This window comes from Phalacrocorax aristotelis, chromosome 2, assembly GCF_949628215.1.
Source record: "Phalacrocorax aristotelis chromosome 2, bGulAri2.1, whole genome shotgun sequence".
Classification (NCBI taxonomy): domain Eukaryota; kingdom Metazoa; phylum Chordata; class Aves; order Suliformes; family Phalacrocoracidae; genus Phalacrocorax; species Phalacrocorax aristotelis.
In genome coordinates, this window is record NC_134277.1 from 118,228,877 (window position 1) to 118,247,514 (window position 18,638).

The window sequence follows — 18,638 nt, forward strand, 5'->3', positions numbered from 1 at the left end:
GCTGTCACTGTGTCGGGGCACCGCTAAGGACAAATATCAGCTGTTTTACCAGACTTCACAGGCAGCCGCTGCTGTGATGCTGCAGCAGGTATGTGATGGCGAGGGCTCACACGTTGGGAGCAGGGCTGTTCCTGGGTCACCTAAGGAAGTCCTGTCCTGTGCCTGCATATGCTACGTGCTGTGCCTGGGTGGACTAAGGGGGAGATCACGGCTCAACTGCAAATGCATGAAGGAGTCATGAATCTCGTGCTCAATGCAGGGAGCTTGCGCCACACTAACAGGGTTTAAGACAAGAAAAGTGTGAAACTAGGAAAATTAGTACGGCAGGACATGCTGGGACTATACAGTGCTGCAAGTTGGGATAACAGAATTGCCCTTGGATCATAGTGCACAGATTAGAGGCTAGCAGTGGTTTATTATCTAATTAGAAACATCTAATTCCCTATAATAAAGATTGCATGTAGAGTATGTCAAAGAACAGACAAGGCTATTACAGCCCACGGTCAGGACTAATGCTTTTTTCCCCCTCTTATTGCTAAATAGGCAGGAGTAGTTTTTCAATTTCAAAATAAAAACTATATAATTACAGTAATAATACCATGCTCCTGACTGCTCTGCAGCTGCCTATTGTAAAACTCAAAGCCCCTGATCAGAAACAAAAGCAGTAAGTCAGTAACAACTTTACAGAACTGTTCTGCTGGGGTGATTATGTCTGTCAAAATACTCCTACAAGGGAAAGACTGATTACTGAACATATTTCGTGTCCCTTTCCCCCCTAAAATAAACCCCGTGCCTGCATCTTTTCCTAAAAGATAAAGAACCTTTGCCAGAGGTGCAATTAAGACTATATGAACACTGGACAAGCATGGATCCCATTCAAATAATCAGGCATCAGTTACAACAAAAAAGCCAGAAGCAGCCTTATTTTTATCATCCATTATAAAAAAATATTTCCCAATCAGTGTTTCAATACAGTTAAAAGTTAAAAATCCTCTATGTTACTAATAAATTAAAAACCCAGTATCTCCAACCATCTTGTAAGAAAGTAGGTAAGTGATTTAAATCTTTAGTTTACATAAATTAGCACAGAAATGTATATCTGAACAAGTGCACTGAAAACAGATAAGCCTTCTTTTCTTCTGATATCTCTTATTTGAGTTATTAAGTAACAGGAAAGCCTTTATATTCTCTGTATGACCTTGAGAGTCTGCTAACACCAAATGGTCAATAGTCAAACCCCAGCAGAATGTTTCACCAGACAGACAGTGACAAGGGGGAGCATGAAGTACAGTCAAATGATTTGCAGCCTTATTACAGTAGGCTTCAACATTCAATTTCAGCGTATTCACTCTGGGGAAGGGATGAAGGTAATATATTTATACTGCAAATCATGAGTGAAATTTGATGGGTTGATAGATTTCTTTTTAAACCTATTAAAGTATCATTTTTTTTCAGAGGTGGTTCACAAGACCGTAGTGATGTACTGCTTTACTTGACTGTAGATAAAACTCTTAAATACTGTTGGTGCTGTCCCTGAACCTCAGAGAGAACATTTAATGGGTAAGATGTCCTAATTGGAGCTGACAACAGCCAATTAAGTGTCAGAAGAACAATCTGATAAGTAGGTCTTCATGTCTATAGGCACTTCCTGATATGCCTTAACTGTCAATCTGAATGTTAAACATCTCTATCTTTATCTCACTATTGACTGATTGATTAAAGGAGAATGCTTTCATAATTTTTTTTTTACTTTGAGGTTGCTCCAGGAAGAAGGAAAGGAAAATACTAGGAACAACTCTTAATTTGAAATAATAGATGGGGAAACCTAATTATGGCAAAATCCTAATCTTCCAACTGAGCAGGCATATGGTTTGGTGACACCACTACCATGCGGCTGCTCCCACCATACCTTTTAAGAAATGGTAGATGCTCAGTCTAGAGGAGATCTGTTTCTTTAATAGGTGGAAGGATATCTGTGGATGTGCTAGCAGGCTGCTCTCTGCTTTCAGTGCTTCTTGCTAGTCATACAGAAGACAACACCTCACTGGATGGATCTTTTCCCTTCTTGTCCTCACCCCTGTCGATATCAATCACATGAACTATGCCAGGCTTCAGGATCAGGTCATCGGTCTCTACGTGGCTCCTGTTATCGTCCACCTCAATGTACTTCCCTTTGGACGGCTGGGTAGCCTTACTGAAGACACCCTTAAAACGGTGCTTGAGTTCAGCATCTGGGCAATAGACGTACTCATAAAGAGCACCAGCAAGGACTGCTCCTATTATTGGTCCCACCCAATACACCTGCAAAAAGAGGTGGAAAAAAAGACAGGCATTAAGCTCCAGAGGAAATAAAGAAGCCAGGGTCTCAGGGAAAAGCATGTCACTACAGACTTCACCCAGAAAAATTTCTGCAAAATGCCCTGGCCCAATTGTTAAAAAACTCTCTGGAAGTGCACGGTCACATAGTTCCCTGGCTTTCGTGAACTGGGATGAAATCTGCCATCATACCAGTTTATGAAGCAGGCAAGAGTAATTACCATAGGTTTCACAGACGGTGACCTGGAGCTCAGCAACTGAGTGACTGCTCTAAAATCACATATGAAGTTGGTCAAAAGGCTGTCTCTTGGGCAGTTAATGGCATTAGTCCTAGGTCAGTTTTTTTTCTGCCTCCTCCCAGTCTCTTTCTCTCACTTATATTTCACCCTCTTCAGAAATACTCCCTAGTCACCTTCGATAGAGTCACCTAAACCCCCTCGCATCTGTGGGTGTGGCTCTTCCCTAAAAACTCCTCTTGTGCCAGTGTTTAGGGAATCACCAGTCAGTGGACGCCACAGAGCAGAGGAGAATAGGGACCTACACTGACATGTCAGTGAGGTTCAGTTACTACTTCCCTGATGCCTGAAAAAGATTTCAGTCTACATGTCTGGTTACCAGTGTTCTTGGGCAGACTGGCTGAGCCCCAGAGAAGCTACGGACACCTTCCATGGACAGACTGGCAGGCACCCTCTCTGGCGGCCCTACTTTCTCCTGTTAATAGAAAGCAGCTTTCCCCCCTCTTTATGGGAGATTTAACTTATTTTTTTAAAACTTTGTCCAGTAAGACAAAGTACAGGTTCTTCATCATCCCATTTTGGATCAGCCATAGCTGTAACGTTTCTTGAGACAAAAAAACCCCACAGATCCTGGTAGAGTCACGTACAACTTGTCAAATACAGCTCTGTAGTCACATACAACATGTAGTTGCTCTGCCATAGCTTTGCTTTTAAACTAGCAGGGGAGTGTGATTGAGAATTGGACCCACACCTTCAAAGAGAAATATTTTTTCCAAGTTTTATTGATCCATCTCTTTCCAAGAGGCCTCCTCTAAATTTTCATCACTCATTGCCAGCTGCGCACAACTTATTTGGACTGTTTGCAAGACGACACACAGAATAAACACCAATATAGAAAACTGATTGTCTTTCTGCATTTTCACCCAAGGTGATAATGAACTTTTAAGGAAACAAAAACCATTCCTAGTATATACACAAACAATTCTACTTCAGGATTTCAGACTCGCATTACCAAAATAATCCAAATTTGGCTTCTGGTCCTGCAGAATCCAACAGGCAGTCAGCTACCTGATTATCTATTTTGAATAAGCACATACAACTGACATACACAACTTTGCAGGGCACCTATCTATTTCAGCATGACATGCAGCAGTTCTGTAACATTAGTAGGTGCAGAAGCCCACGGGCTTCTGTCAATGGCATGCCAATGTCACTGCTCTGGAGGAGGAGAAAAGGCCGACTTTCCAAGTGACCAGGACAGTAGCTAAGCTTCCTCTACAAGTTTCCCCATGGTACATTTGTTTATTGTTTATAGCTTTAGTTATAAATTACAGGCTCCCTCAGAGTATGGATAATTAATCTTGTGAAAAACTACAGCAGTTTTTCGTACGAACAAGCCATTCACTGATAATTGGGTAAATCTGCCTCAATAGGATAACTCTTGGGAACAAAGTTACACATGGTATCATGTTTGCAGAATTGGAGCCTTAGGGCTTGAAGACAATGCTATTTCTGTTATTAGCTGCAGTGGGAGCAATGTGGGCTTCATACTTTAAAAATCAAGAAAATCCTTATATGCACTGTAATATGCAGTGCTTTCAGTTAGCATTGAAAGTATCCTTAGAAGCGCTTTCCCTGTCTTTAATTAGGTGAGACTGAGCTGCAATCCATCTCTCCCTTATAAAATGTGAATTGGTTTTTAGTAAGTTTAATAGTAGGATGCTATAGAAAATGACTGCATCGCTCACAAACTGTTTATCGAATTGTTTCCTGTACAAACACTCCTCGTAAAGCTGATGCTTTCAAATTGAAGCAGGTAACACCTGGTCTGGTCTGCAAAGACCAGACTGCAACCCCTTCATCTCTCACTGCAGGCATTTGCCAAGGCAGGTTCTCCCCTGGGAACCAGATCAGAGAGGGTACCTGCTCTCATTTCATACGTCTGCCCCGGTTTGCTGCAGAACCAGGTGAAACGTGAAGCTGACAGAATTACTTCCATAACTTCTCACCAGTGTGACCCGGGGGTTTGCAGTCTGCCTCAGAGGATTTTTCTTTCTAGCAGTTCAATTCTTTCAGTCTGGCTGGATTGATTTTTTTGTTTTGAACTTTTTGTATGATTTCCTTTCTACCCCAGCTGCTACCTCCACCAAACGGCCCCTGAATAGCAAGACACTATTCCAACGTGTTGCATACTGCACTGCAGTCCTAGGTGAGGAGCATAATTGTACCAGAGCTTGTGGCAGGTCAGTGCCTGTCTTCCTCAGTGATGGTCTCTATGCGACGGACTGGGATAGATAACTAAAAGCAAATGATGTATTAAAAACCCTGACAGCTGTTTGTTGCTATGGTGAAGGCAGGATGAAAGCAGAGTTACCCATTGGTTCTCCCATCTCCCCATGATCACAGCAGGTCCAAATGATCGAGCAGGGTTCATACTGGCACCGGTGTAATTGATCTAAAGCAGAAACAAAATATTACCTGTTATTAAAGTCTTGAAGGTCATTATTCAATTTATACTAGTCCTTGTACTATGGGACACCCTGGTTTTGTATGGCTTTTAATCCTGACACCTGGTATTGTCACTTTCCCGAGTCTTATCACAAAATTAACAAAGTCATCACATGAACAAGCAGAAAAGCTCTGATGCAACACCCTAGCCCAGGGGACCCTCCTGCTGCTCCAAAGGGTTTTGGTGTAGATCCATATAGAATATACCAGCTCTACAGCTATAGCAGCTATAAAGGCCACAGAAGTTTCCGTTTACTTCTAAAGTAGTCATAAAGGGACAAGGGGTCTACCTTTTAAAGAGAAGCCATTAACTTACAGCAAATAGATGTCCAATTGCAACAGAAAATCCAATTGCTAGAGCTACTGAACCAGTGACATCACTTCGTTTTGAATCACAGCTGGCAAAAATAGTAAAAACCAGCTGGAATGTAATTATCAACTCCACCAGGAGTCCATGGCCAGCGGAAAGATCCCCGTGTACCTGGAAGAAGGGAAAGAAACACTGCAGATGAAACAAAGGTGATTTTGTAAATCAGAAAGCCACCACATACATTAAATGTATTTAAGTGAAAGGTATTTCTAAGTGTCTATTTCACTCTTTCACAGTGAAAGACAACAATGAAATTTACAGGTACAGGTTTGCCACTGACTTTTCTCCCCCCTTCTTTCTTTTATTTTTTTTTTTAATTTATTTTGAGAGTCGTGGAAAATTACTGCTGGACTGAGAACAGAAGGCTTAACAGTAACATCCAACATGAGCTTCAAAGTTAGACTGCAGAAGTATAGTTTATTTTTACACAGGGATTTGCAAATGCGGCACTTCCCCTTCACCATTTTTTTCTTGGGAGCACTGTAATTTACTATTCAATTATAAATTCATTAATTAGCCCTGACTTAATTAATTTAAATTTCAATTAAAAATTAAGCAGTGTGCAGCTCAAGTGCATTTTTAATAAGTCCTGCAACAGGGCTAACTGATGGCATTCCTTATTAGTTTAGAACAAAGCTGAAATCTAAGCCACAATCTATTTCAAAAGTATGTCATTTTAAATTGATGTTTTTTCAATCCCCATCATAATGGCATAGAATTAAATTCCCCCTCCCCAGCCCATATAAAAATGGCATTTTGTGCATATATTATTTAAATTTTGTATGTAAATTAACATTACCTGCTGTCATCAGATTTGAGGAAGTTCTAAGAAAGAGAACTTCTATAAAAAGAAGAGCTATAGATATCACGCTGCATAAACCCATCCTAAGGAGAGCTTTAAGCCCTGTCTAGATGTTGTAAATAAACCAGCAAGCTCTTAAAATCTCTACTTGAGCTTTCTTTATTCTGCGTGACACTGATTATATTTTCTTAGGCTCTAAGCTAGTTTAGTTCAAGAGCCGGAGGAGAAATGATTACCGCAGTGACTCCCAGGCCTCCCACCACGCTTGGTGGTGTGACGAGGTAAAGGATGCCTGCGCCCACGATGGCTCCCAGGCACTGGGCAAGAATGTAGAAGACAGACTTGGCGAGGCTGATCTTCCTAGTGCAGACCATTGCCACGGTCACAGCAGGGTTAATGTGGCCTCCGCTGATGTGTCCAAAGCACTGCACCATGGTTGCAATGCTGAGTCCAAAGCAGAGGGAGATGAGGACCATGTCTACAGGCAGGGGCTTCTCAGCTCCGCCCCAGTTGATCGTGGAGCCAAGGCTGAGGAGGACAAAAATCAGCATGGCCAAAAATTCTGCCGAAACGGCTTTCCAGAAGGGCTGAGTCCAGACTCCTTTAAACGCCACCATGATGCTGTCACACTTGCACAGGCGTCCACACTTACTGAAAAGGAAAACAGAGCTTCATCAGAAGTCACCAAATAAGCCTTATCCACCCCTGACAGGGGGTTGCTGTCCAGCAGGCTTTGGAGAGAAGGCGGCAATTTTGAGTATCCTCGGGCTGGGACAACCACAGACTGCACTCTCGGAGCAGACTGCCCTTAAAACATGACCAGTGTTTGAGTGTCAGCAGGACGCAGGGTAACTAATCACCCCTTGCGATAAGTCTGTCTGTATGGCTTCAGTTCACAGAAAGGAACCACTGTGTCTTTTGAAATAAGTGGGTATGAAAACAAGTGTATTCTTCTGCTCTAGCTGACCTCTGCCTTAGAGTCTGTACAACCCTACCAGTTTCAGTGGCCTGTTGACCATCATGCTCATTAAATCAGTGGGTATCCTCTTTTTCTAAGCAAACCTGTACTTTTCACAAAGCAGGTATGATAATTCAATAAAAAGCAGCATCTTATTCAAACCCTAATGGTTTTGATAACAGTGTGGTGTTGGGAGGTTGCCCTGGGAGCTATAAGAGAAAGTCTATTTGTTTGAACATCCACACAGACCAATATTTCAATTTATATTTATGCAAAGAGGAGTTTCTTCACTGTGGATGTAGGGTAGAAATTTAATTCAGCCAGGAGAATACATGCAGTCCTAAATTCTGACCTTTAAATCAATCACGCAATCAATAAAGTGCTTTCTTTTGGGCTAAGGGTGCCAAGTAAGCTGTGGAATAGAGCAATATTTTCTGTAAGTGTGGTGTGTAGAACTCTGTGTGGCAAAGAAAGAAGTGTCTTGATTTTCCTGTCTGGAGATGCTATTTGTTAGTCTACACTGCCTTCCTGATGAGTTACAATTTTGCTAGATGTTCAGATACCTATGAAAGTGGGTCACCAAAGAAAAGTTATTTGTGGTATTAATAAATTAGGAGAATAAGCCAAAAGGGAAGCATTTTAATGAGTTTCTAAGGAATGCTAACAAGATTCTTCTCTAAAAACAAAAGCAAAAAACCTCCAACCCCTCCAAAAAGTGGAAAACAAAAGAAAGAATATTCAGCTGCTACATTTGGGAACAGAATTTCAAGTGGAAGACGGATGAATTTATGTTCAGTTATCTAAGGTAACTGAGCCACAATGCATATTTAATACCGCTTACATCAGAAAGAAGCATAAAAAGCATGTCTGCCCTTTTCAAGTTATTGCAAGAGGAATGGCCCATGAATTTCTTAACAGTTGCAGTGAGTTAGGGAAAGGAAATTTAATCCTGTGACTGGAGCAAATAATTTGTTTTCTTGTCTCATTTCTTATGGTAATTTACTGTGTATTTTGGATAGGTCATTTGAACTCTACCTCAGTTCTCTAGACTCTCAGATGAGAACAAGAATTACATTATCTCCTGCAAATGGCTGTTGGAAAGTGCTTGTGAAATGATCTGAGAGGCTTGAGCATGACTTGCTCTGTCAGAGGAGAACTGGAGCCAGAACCTCAAAAGACAATAAAGTCATCCCCAAAGTCTTCTGGTTTGGGGTCAAACTCGAGATAAACGGAAAGATGTTTTTGTAAGATCTCATATTAACAGTCAGTTAATGACCAACTCTCTAGACTAGACATTTTGTTCAAAATGGCTCCAAAATCATTGCCTCCCCCAATGCTGAAGCTCACAGGTATTTGGTCATCTGTACCTTTGAACCCTATGCCCAGATTCTCACTGAAACCTTGAAGGCTTACTTCTGACACCCTTACTACTTCCTCACTAATCATTTATTTTTGTGGCCCAAGACACAGGTGCTACATCCATACTGAGAAAAGCTCATTTTCCCAGGGCATTTCCCAGGTGAATGTTTCACACAAGGATGAAGCGTATCCTGAACCCCACGGAAAAGAAACCTGAATGCACAGAAAAGGGGAGCAGCACTCCTCCACCCCTTCACCCCCAGCATAGTTGGGATGCAACCTGGATTTCCCTGAGCTAAGCAAAATGCAAGCCCTGGTGTTATATTCCAGACTTTTCAAAATTTCCAACCATCAAGGGCACTATGGGGGGAATGTAGGTTTTTGGAGCATGGGAGAGAGGGGTATGGTGACTCCTGACCTCTTTGTCTGAGTGTGCCTGACCATCTCTTTCTGTATGCAGAGAATAGTGAGATCTACAAACTAATTGCATTCCTTCATCCTGTAGGACAGGAACAACCCCGTGCACCAGTACAGGTTGGGGGCTGACCTACAGAAAAGTGGCTCTGTTGAGAAGGACCTGGGAGTGCTGGTGTACAACAGGCTGACCATGAGCCAGCAATGCGGCCTTGTGGCCAAGAAGGCCCACAATATCCTGGGCTGCATTAGAAGGAGCGTGGCCAGCAGATCGAGGGAGGTTGTCCTCTCCCTCTCTCTGCCCTAGTGAGACCACATTTGGAGTACTGTGTCCAGTTTTGGGCCCCCCAGTTTAAGAAGGATGTGGAACTCCTTGAACAAGTCCAGCGGAGAGCTACCAAGATGATCAGGGGACTGGAGCATCTCCCTTATGAGGAAAGGCTGAGAGACTTGGGGTTTTTTTAGGCTGGAGAAGAGAAGACTGAGGGGGCATCTCATCAATACCTGTAAATATCTAAAGGGTGGGTGTCAGGATGATGGGACTAGGCTCTTTTCAATAGTGCCCAATGACAGGACAAGGGGCACTGGGCACAAACTGGAACACAGGAAGTTCCACCTCAATATGAGAAAGAACTTCTTTCCTGTGAGGGTGCCAGAGCAGTGGAACAGGCTGCCCAGGGAGGTTGTGGAGTCTCTTTCCCTGGAGACATTCAAAGCCCGCCTGGATGTGTTCCTGTGCCTCCTGCTCTGGGTGTGCCTGCTCAAGCAGGTGGGTTGGACAAGATGATCTCCAGAGGTCCCTTCCAACCCCTGCCATTCTGTGATTAGGGTGTTTGTATTTGGTATTAAAATCATGAAGTTAGCTTCCCTCTAGTTGTGCAACATCTTGGAAGAACACATTAAGAGTGTGTGTGCACATGCACGCACGTGTACAGGAGTGATACAGGGAGGATCCAGAAGATCACACCTTCTGCTGAACTGCTGAAGGGCCTGTCTAGAAGGAGGCTACCACTTACGACGGGCGGGTCGGTCTCATACTGCTTCTCCAGCTGAGACCACATCCAATCCATTCAGTCAATATTATTTATAGCCCTGAAAATGGAAAAATGCTGCATGCAAGCCAAAAGAGTAACTCAAACACAGAAGGTTGCTCATCAGCATAAAGTTTCTGTTCTTCTGAAACAGCATGCTACATGGGAAAAAATAAATCAAAATGGTAGAACTACACTGTCAGCCATACTTTGATAGTTAACAATCTAAACATCTATTTTTAATGCACTCATGTTTTTCTGAAGCAGTCTGTTTTTCTGATTTCAACACCCAGCAAAATGCCCAGCTGTCACTGCCAAATTTTTCTTTCAAACTGCACACCTTTCTTCCCCACAGCAAAAAAACCCCTACAAATGTTAATAAAAGCCTAATACTGTGTTTGAGCCCTGAGTCCAGGTTTTCACTTAAATCCAAAGGCTATCAGCAACTTAGAAATCAACACCATCTCCAACAGCCAGGGTTTTTTCAGCATGCAGTTAATTTAAAGGCTTAAGGTGAGACAGAGAGAGCGAGCAACAGCTGTGCCAGGTCTGAAACCAAAATGGGACTTTCCAGCAGCTAAGATTTACCATCAAAGTTGCAAAACTATTTTTTGGAGTAGTTGTTCATGGTTGCCTTAGATAAATACAAAATACAACAGAAAAACAGAAAGACACTTTGATGTTATGGTCACACGTCAATTTCACATGTGGCCACACTTGAAATTCTCTGGTCTGGACTACGGGATTGCACAGTGGACTGTGCCTGATAGGATGCAAGGTGGGTTTTTACAGGTCCTGTTGCCATCAGGGCTTCAGGCATGATCAAGGCTTCAAAACCCTAACAGTGTAAATAGTAACAGTACAAAAGTCACACCGTATTTTTAAAATCCTTCCTTTTCTAACTAATATCATTTCAAGGAGCAGAGGAAACAGCCCGGACGCGGGCTCGCAGCCAGCCGCTCCACACCACACTACTGTCGCACAGAAGTTTTGCGCGTGCGGCAGCTATTTACAGTGGCAGCTCCACAGCAAACTCAGATACCGCCCGACCTGTGCTGGCACAGCCGGCTGTGGCTCAAATGGACATCAGGCACCCGCTTGCCAACTTGGGGGGAGGAGGGGGACAGGCTGCCGCTGCAAAAGAAATGCACTAGCGCATGGCTTGCTGATGACCATTTTGCCTCATTTTCCAACACGACGTCGAATGAGCGACTGACATGGGTATCTACAGGAGGTGGCAAGGGGAGGCTTTACGGTTGTGTGGGAGCTGGGCTCTCTGCACACACTTCTCCCCGTCGCAGGACCACAAGTGGGGCCAACCCAAAGTTTTAGGGTGCGGAAAAGGAGCGTGAGCTGCAACACTCTGCCCCCCTCCCCCCCGCCACCTTCGCACCTCTGGCGTTAAAACCCACAGACGACCGAAAGGCTCCGGTGGTGCCCTCGGGGAGGGGGCGCCCGGTGCCCTGAGCCATCCCGCAGCGCAAAACGCCGGGGAAAGGCAGCTCGCAGCACCCCCGAGCCCCCCGCCGCTGCTCACTCCTCCGGGGGCCGAACAAACGGGGGCGTGGGGGGGGGTCCCCGCGGGTGCCCCCCCCTCCCCTCCTACCCAGGCTTTCCTAGAAGGTCTTCTTCGGTTTGGGTGGGCCGCCCCCTCTCCGCCCGCCTCCCTCCCTCCGCGCCCCGCGGAGGGCCGCGCACTCACCCGCGGCGCGGAGCGGCCGCTCCGTCGCTCATCCCTCCCCGGCGGGCGCGGAGCCGCGGCAGGGCGGGCGCGGGGGAGCGGCGCTGGCCGGGGCGGGCGCGGGTGGGCGCGGGTGGGCGCGGGGCGGGGGGTGGCGCGGCTCCCAGGCATGCGGCCCCCGCCGGCGCCGCCGTCCCCTACCTGCTGCTCGGGGCCGGCCAAGGGTGCTTGAGAGACTCTGCCGCCGGAGCAGCGGCTGCCGGTCATTTGCGGTCATGTGAATATGCAGATTAATTCGGGGGGTTCGCGGCTGCTTATTAAAAGCAGAAGCCAGGGCCGAAGCGAGCCCGCTGTGCCGCTGCAGCGGGGGCTGCGGGGCGCCGGGAAGGACTCGAAGGTTTCTCGGTTTCTTCTGTGCCATGCACCGCGTTGAAGGAAATAAAGTCTAAGCTACGCTGCAGTCGGGGAACTTTATCGAGCTAAAATACCTGTTGGTACATCACCCGAACTCTGCCGGCTACAAAAGAGACAAAGTGTTTAATTTGTTGGAAATTGCTAAAGCCAACAAAGTTTTGCCCAGGGTGGAAAGCCAATGGAGAAAAGAACGGTTGAAATTAGACCATGATGCTGTTGAGGAAATTCAGACCGTCCCTATCTTGAGAAGAACCCAATGACTACAGCATGGAAACAGTCCAATGAAAAAAAAGCCCTTCACATAATAAGAAAAGACCAAAGCTGCCTAACTTTCCAAGCACAGTTATTCCATTAGACAATGCATAGAAACTGTCACTTGAAGAAGCCGGGGTGAAAATGGAACAAAGTATCTAGAAAATCCGTTTCTCCCCAGTGACTTAAAACCTTTGCACGCAGTGACAGAACCTGTGCCTAAGTTATATAGAAAACACTTTAAGGGACATGTTCAAGTGTTAAACAAGGTTAAAACAGAATGCGCAGAGAAGCTACATCTACTGCCATGCATCCATACAGCGAAAGAGAAAGAATCAAAGTTTGGCATGATGATCAGCTGGCCTCTATGGGACACGCTGTACCAGAAAATCCTTCTGAGCATTAGAAAACAGTGCACGATCTGAAGAACAACTGCTTTGGGCATGGAAACCATGGACAGAAAGTCTCCTAGCTTCTGCTAGGAGATTGTGGGCAAAAATTTACACGAGTGAAAAGCAAGTCTAATATATAACACTACCAGTTCAGGATGTGCTGGACAAATTTGTACACACAGCAGTGAAAAAAGTCATGCCCATATGTTAAATACTAACCGATCACAGTTTATGGTAAATGCAGGTGATCATAAAGTACATATGTAGGCATTTCTGTTACGTTTGCCTGCTTTTCCCCCAAAGCCACGTCATAAAGGATACCAAGAAACATTCACAATTTGATGGCAAAAGAAAAACAACTGGCTGGACGTTTACGTTTTTTATTTTCAAGCTTTGCTTCATTTGCTTATGTCTTGAGCTTAGTCGAGGGGAGCGCCGTCATTGTTACACAGCTCTGCTCTCTCATGTGGTGCAATTGATTTTTTCAATCTATGCCCTTCACAACCTGCTACAGTGATTCCAGAAACTTCAAGTCCTAACACTGTCTTATTGACACATAAGCCCATCGTATACTTCATATACTCACACACCAACTTTTTGTGTCACGGCTGCAGGAGGAGCTCCTCACAGTGAAAGGATTTCGGTTCGGATGTTCCTCTGTGTGAGACTTTTTTTATCCCTATTCCCTTTCCCCCTCTGCCAGGAATTACTGTACAAAAAGCTCCTTTTCAGTACTCTATTTCAAACACCTCTGGATTCCCTTGCTGTAGCTTAAATGTGCCACATCTCTTCCTACCCGCCTTTGGTGAAGTCAGTATCCGATTATTTCAGCCTTCACGACAGAGCTACTTCTGTCATACAAATCCTTTTCTCTGTTGTTCCAAAAACTACAAAAGGCACATGTACAAAACTCAAATTTCTTTCCGTTTTGGAGGTGGCTCTTTGAAATCAGGGCTGAGGTTGCTTTCATAGCTTTGCCCTGACAACACACTTGTTCTTTGGCACCTTGCAGACTCGGCTCCTGCAGCCCATTTGTTTGTTCACAAACACAATTCACTTAGCAAAACCAATAATTGCTTTTCCTTTTCTTACAGACAGCATATATCTGCTCTTTTTGGTCTGCAGAGCAGATCAGTGCCACACAGAGAAGCCAGGACACTGATGGCTTCTGTCACTGCTACCATTCTGATTGCGATAGATCTTTTGGAGGATTAGACAAAGGTTGTGGCCACATAAACAGAGAAAGATGATGCTCTGGGCACAAGCCTGGAGCAAACTGCATTATGCCAGCTCTGATCAAACACACAGGCTATGTTCTGTTGAAAGCACAGAAGGCAAGGATGACAGCCCTTGAGATGGCACAGAAACACAGAGGAAAGCTGCCCCAGTTTGTCCAGGAATTAATTTCTCAATGTTGGGAGATGGGAACAGATAGATTCCTTTTTTTTCTGGGTCTTTTTTTTTTTTTTTTTTTTTTTCTTATGTATTTTCATCTTTGTAAAACCTGGGTTAACTCATTTTGGACCTCTGTCCAAAGATGAAATATTCTTCCTGCTGCTGTGCTCAACACAGTTAAGGAAATAACTTACAAAAGGATATATATGACAAATTTAAAAATGGTGTTAATGTTCAATCCATGTCTGGGGGGGAGCAAATGTGCAGTGGAATCTTGCTGTGCCTCTGCTTCTCCTTCACTGAACATTAAATCTGAGTTTCTACAGTCATTTTTAGGGCACCATGAATTAAAGATCTCCGTAGGAATGTAAGCCATGGTGAGAAGATGCTGCAACACATGAGACACGTCCCCATTCTGAACAAGAACTTCCCAGACAGTTGAGGCATGCTGGATCTGGGCTTTTGGTTTGGCCTGTTATGGAGGAGAGGGCATACTGCCAAAGTAAGAGAGGAATGTGCAAACAGCTAATTCCGGCTAAAACAATATGAGGGATAGAGGCAGGAAAACTCCTAGCACTAGAGTGTCGCCTCACTGAATAGCAGTGTGGGAAGAGTCCCTTTGCTCCTATGGTGAGTCTCATGGATTTCCATCCATCCTGGGCAACTCTGTCAGATCTTCTTCATGGAATTTGTCAGATCGGACTGAAGCAGAGAAAAGCAGAAAACATTTTTTTTGAAACAGGACATAATTTAGAAGCACTGTGTGTTTGCTCAGTAGTCCTTTTCCACTCTGGACTGTTCTTCCTTATGTTGCTGCTGTTAAGCTCCTCAGCTCACTTGGCGCTTCTCTCAGCACCGCTTCAGGCTCTCAGTTTCCAAAAGCAACAAGGCTTCCATGCATGTGCTCTCTCTGTCCCTGCCTCTTTGGGTGTTCCTGCCCTTTCCAACAGATCTTGAACTCAATGGCCAATTTCAGCAACAACTGATGGAGGATCAGAAATCCCAAAATTATTCAGGTTCCTGCCAGCCCCCTGAGCGTGAGTGGCCAGGGAGGACTGCAGGTAACCACAGTAGGAGAGGCTCCAAGAGGATTTTTCAGAAGTGCCTGAGTGATGGAGGGGCTTTGCTGTTTTCAAAGTGGTGCAGACTCCTGGGAGACTCAATTCCTTTGACCTTCCTTGGCTCCTGTCGACAAGTGCGTCTGAAAGCAGGCTGTAAGCCTTTCAGAAACCATTGACACTTGCAGAAGCTCTCAGACTTTCTTTTCTGACTGCTTGAAAGTTTCATTCTGTTGCCATTGATAAATCCCCCTCCCCTCACCAGTTTATGTTTTATAAGTTTGGGTTAAGCTTTGTCTACTAAAAGGATCTTACATAAAACACCGCTTACTGAAATGTGATCTTTGCACATTTCTGAAGTTTTAATTTTCCTGCAGTGTAATCTTGTTACTTAGGTCATTCATTTTGTCACGCCTTGGTATCAGTCTGGTCCAGGTTTGGCTGCAGGGCTATGTTCTCCTGACATTTAAAGCAAGAATTCCCTGGGAAATCAGTCAAGAGATTTGACATTGCTGCTGGCCAAGCTCCAGTGGGTTTAGTTTTACTCTCCTTCTCTATTTATTGTGGAATCAGCCTGTCCACAAGCTGCACATTGAGTTCCATGCTAGAGAAGGAGAACAGAAAGGGACAAAATGGCCATTCATTTGCAGGATTCTTTCAGGCTTTTCAGAAAGGTTTTACAAGAAGCTGTGCACTTAGACGGCTGCTGAGCTTCCTTAACCCTGCTCTTTTACCTCCCTCATGAGACAATTTGGACTGACTGCTTTTTCTTTGCTCTCTCCCCCACCTCAATAGTCAGCAATTACAGCTGGAAAAGCAAAATTAAGATCTACGTAGTATAGGAATCACCTGGAAGCTTTTCGTCTTTAGAAATAGTTTAATTTCAACATAACATGGTGTCATGGTTTAACCCTAGCCAGCAAGCAAGCACCACACAGCCACTCGCTCACTGCCCACCGGGTGGGATGGGGGAGAGAATTGGAAGAGTAAAAGTGAGAAAACTCATGTGTTGAGGTAAAGACAGTTTAATAATTGAAATAAAGTAAAATAATAGTAGTAGTAGTAATAAAAAAAATAATTATAATAGACAAAGCAAGTGATGCACAATACAATTGCTCACCACCCGCTGACTGATGCCCAGCCCGCCCCTGAGCAGTGGTTGCTGCCCCCTGGCCAACTTCCCCCAGCTTTATATACTGAACATGACGTCATATGATATGGGACACCCCTTTGGCCAGATGGGGTCAGCTGTCCTGGCTGTGCCTCCTCCCAGCTTCTTGCGTACCGGCAGAGTATGGGAAGTTGAAAAGTCCTTAACTAGTGTAAGCACCACTTAGCAACAACTAAAACACCAGTGTGTTATCAACATTATTCTCACTAAATCTAAAACACAGCACCATACCAGCTACTAGGATGAAAATTAACCCTGTCCCAGCTGAAACCAGGACACATGGACAGGCCTTTTGCTGGGAATATGGAAAAAAGAGTCCTTTTTCTCCCCTTGTACCAAAAACTGCTGCAAATCCCATTGCAAAAAGCTGCCTAAGTGGCAGAGACAGCAGGATTTGATGAACTGGAGGGGGGGAGCAGGAAAGCAGCCCTGGGCACTCACAGAGGGAGAGCTGGGGGAAGAATCCCAGGTCAACTGGAAATGAGGAAGAGAAGCACCTCTTTTGTGGAGGGCGGCAATGACATGCAGCAGCACAGGGCAGGGTGCAGGAGGGTCTGCATGTGCCAGGAGGGGAAAACAGCCCAACATGCTGGTTGCCTGTGCGCTGAAGGTGGTGTAGTCTTAGACAGTGGGGCCAAAGCAATTTGTCTAACTTTGCTAGGTGAGACACTGAAACTTAGTTAAGTACTTACAGATTTTATCAGCCACAGAAAATATAGTGCTCCGGTTTGTATATACCACTGCTGTACTCTCTTTAACATCTAGCCATGCTTTCCTGACTGATCTGAGTTGCCCTCCCTTACAGTCCTGCTGCTGTTTCTAAGCTCCTCACCTCCAAATGCTCAGTGTCTTCCCCCAGCACCACTTCAGGCCTTCAGCTTCCTACTGAAATGAAGCTCAGTCGAAGAACTGTGGAGTTTAAGACTAGACGGCAACAAAACATTTTCTAGTTAACTTTATATGTCATAGGCCATTACACATCACCTCATGACACATTTCATGAGTTCAATAACTTATATTTGGTTAAATATATTTTAGAAAAAGCATCCTTGCTTGATTTGAAAACGCATGGGATAGAAAATCCACCCATTCCCTTGGTGGGCTTATTCCCAAGATTAATAATTTTCATCACCAAAAATGGTCCTTATCTCTAAATGAGCTTGTATGAATTCATCTCTCATATAGCGGTTCTTATTATGCTGTTCCTTCCCAGACTAAAAGCCTCTTGTACTTCTACTGTCTCCCCATGAGGATACTTATATAATGTGAGCAAGTAATGTCTTTGTCATCCTTTTGATAGCTAAGCAGACTGAGCTCTCGATGTCTCTCACTCTAAAGAAATTTCTGTAACTTTTTTTTTTCAGCTCTTGTTTGTGCCTTCACCACTTTTTCAGCTTGCTTTTTAAAATGCATTTTTAAATCTTGGTGTCCCAGCAGGCATATTCTGAAGTAAAAGCATTTCTTGTAGTGCACCTAGGAATTGAATCAGCCGTTCCTACTGCAGCATCACATTGAGGAGGCATTCTTCCTTGCTTCACCACAATAACTCCTCAGAACTTCTTGGGATATAGCCCTCATTTTGTAGATAAGTCTTGTTTCACTCTGAGATATGAAATTTTGTAGACATTTTGTCTGACAGGGATCACGCTAGAGAGCAATCCAGTCTGCTGCGTTTGGCCATCCTTTTCTCAACCTACTAATTTAAGTCATGTTCAAACTATACTGGCAGTGGTTCTACGTTTACTTCCAGATTTACTCACTAAGGAAAACCCTGAAGCATGTGAGGCCTCACAGCGATCCCTTCAGATCCCTGTCAATTGTTGCCATGCCTAGTCCATTAAGTACTTTCAGAGATCTGTCACCTAGGTCTGAATCCCTTTACCACTCCATGGCTAACATACGGTAGTAATGCTTTAAACAAATGTCACTCGTTATTGTGGTAAAGCCTCTAGAAGCACTCAAACACATTGCTCCGTACAGCTACCTCTGTCAATCAATGTGTAATTGTAAAAATTAAATCTGTCCTGTGTTGTTGTTGGTTTTCTTTTTGGCAAGGCTAAGCCTCAGTGGCATAGTATATTTGACATGTGGCCCAAGGCTAGGAATTTGTTCTTTGTCCAAGCCATCTGCTATATGTAATATAATGATAATATATATAATACGTATATAGCTTCATATTCATAGGATTTATAAACCTAATGGAAATGTATGCCATGAATGGGCTTATACAGCATGTTCTGAGAAAGACAATTTTGCTTCCAATCATTCAGGCTGTCTTTGT

General features: G+C 44.2%; 1 protein-coding gene across 2 annotated transcripts; it reads right to left on the minus strand.

Annotated features, from left to right (window-relative positions):
* Positions 1-908: 908 nt before the first annotated feature.
* AQP4 (aquaporin 4) lies at positions 909-11,910 on the minus strand. 2 transcript variants are annotated; one of them, XM_075084901.1, is made up of 5 exons: positions 11,877-11,910; positions 6,469-6,883; positions 5,377-5,541; positions 4,927-5,007; positions 909-2,301 (listed from the first exon to the last, which is right to left on the minus strand). In XM_075084901.1, the coding sequence occupies exons 2-5, from the start codon at positions 6,847-6,849 to the stop codon at positions 2,023-2,025; spliced, it is 906 nt and encodes a 301-aa protein (XP_074941002.1). In that variant the 5' UTR covers positions 6,850-6,883; positions 11,877-11,910; the 3' UTR covers positions 909-2,022. The 2 variants fall into 2 exon arrangements, with proteins under 2 accessions (XP_074941002.1, XP_074941003.1); XM_075084902.1 differs by lacking the exon at positions 11,877-11,910 and adding an exon at positions 11,697-11,805.
* Between the last annotated feature and the right edge of the window lie 6,728 nt (positions 11,911-18,638).

What these genes read in the sequence shown, in the direction of transcription:
- AQP4 (XM_075084902.1), bottom strand. Translation starts at nt 11,728, where the DNA reads ATGAGCGACGGAGCGGCCGCTCCGCGCCGCGG. An exon ending in GCGGCCGCTCCGCGCCGCGG is followed by an intron (nt 6,884 to 11,696) that starts GTGAGTGCGCGG and finishes TTTCCTTTTCAG; the next exon opens with TAAGTGTGGACGCCTGTGCA. An exon ending in CAATTGGACATCTATTTGCT is followed by an intron (nt 5,008 to 5,376) that starts GTAAGTTAATGG and finishes TTTCTGCTTTAG; the next exon opens with ATCAATTACACCGGTGCCAG.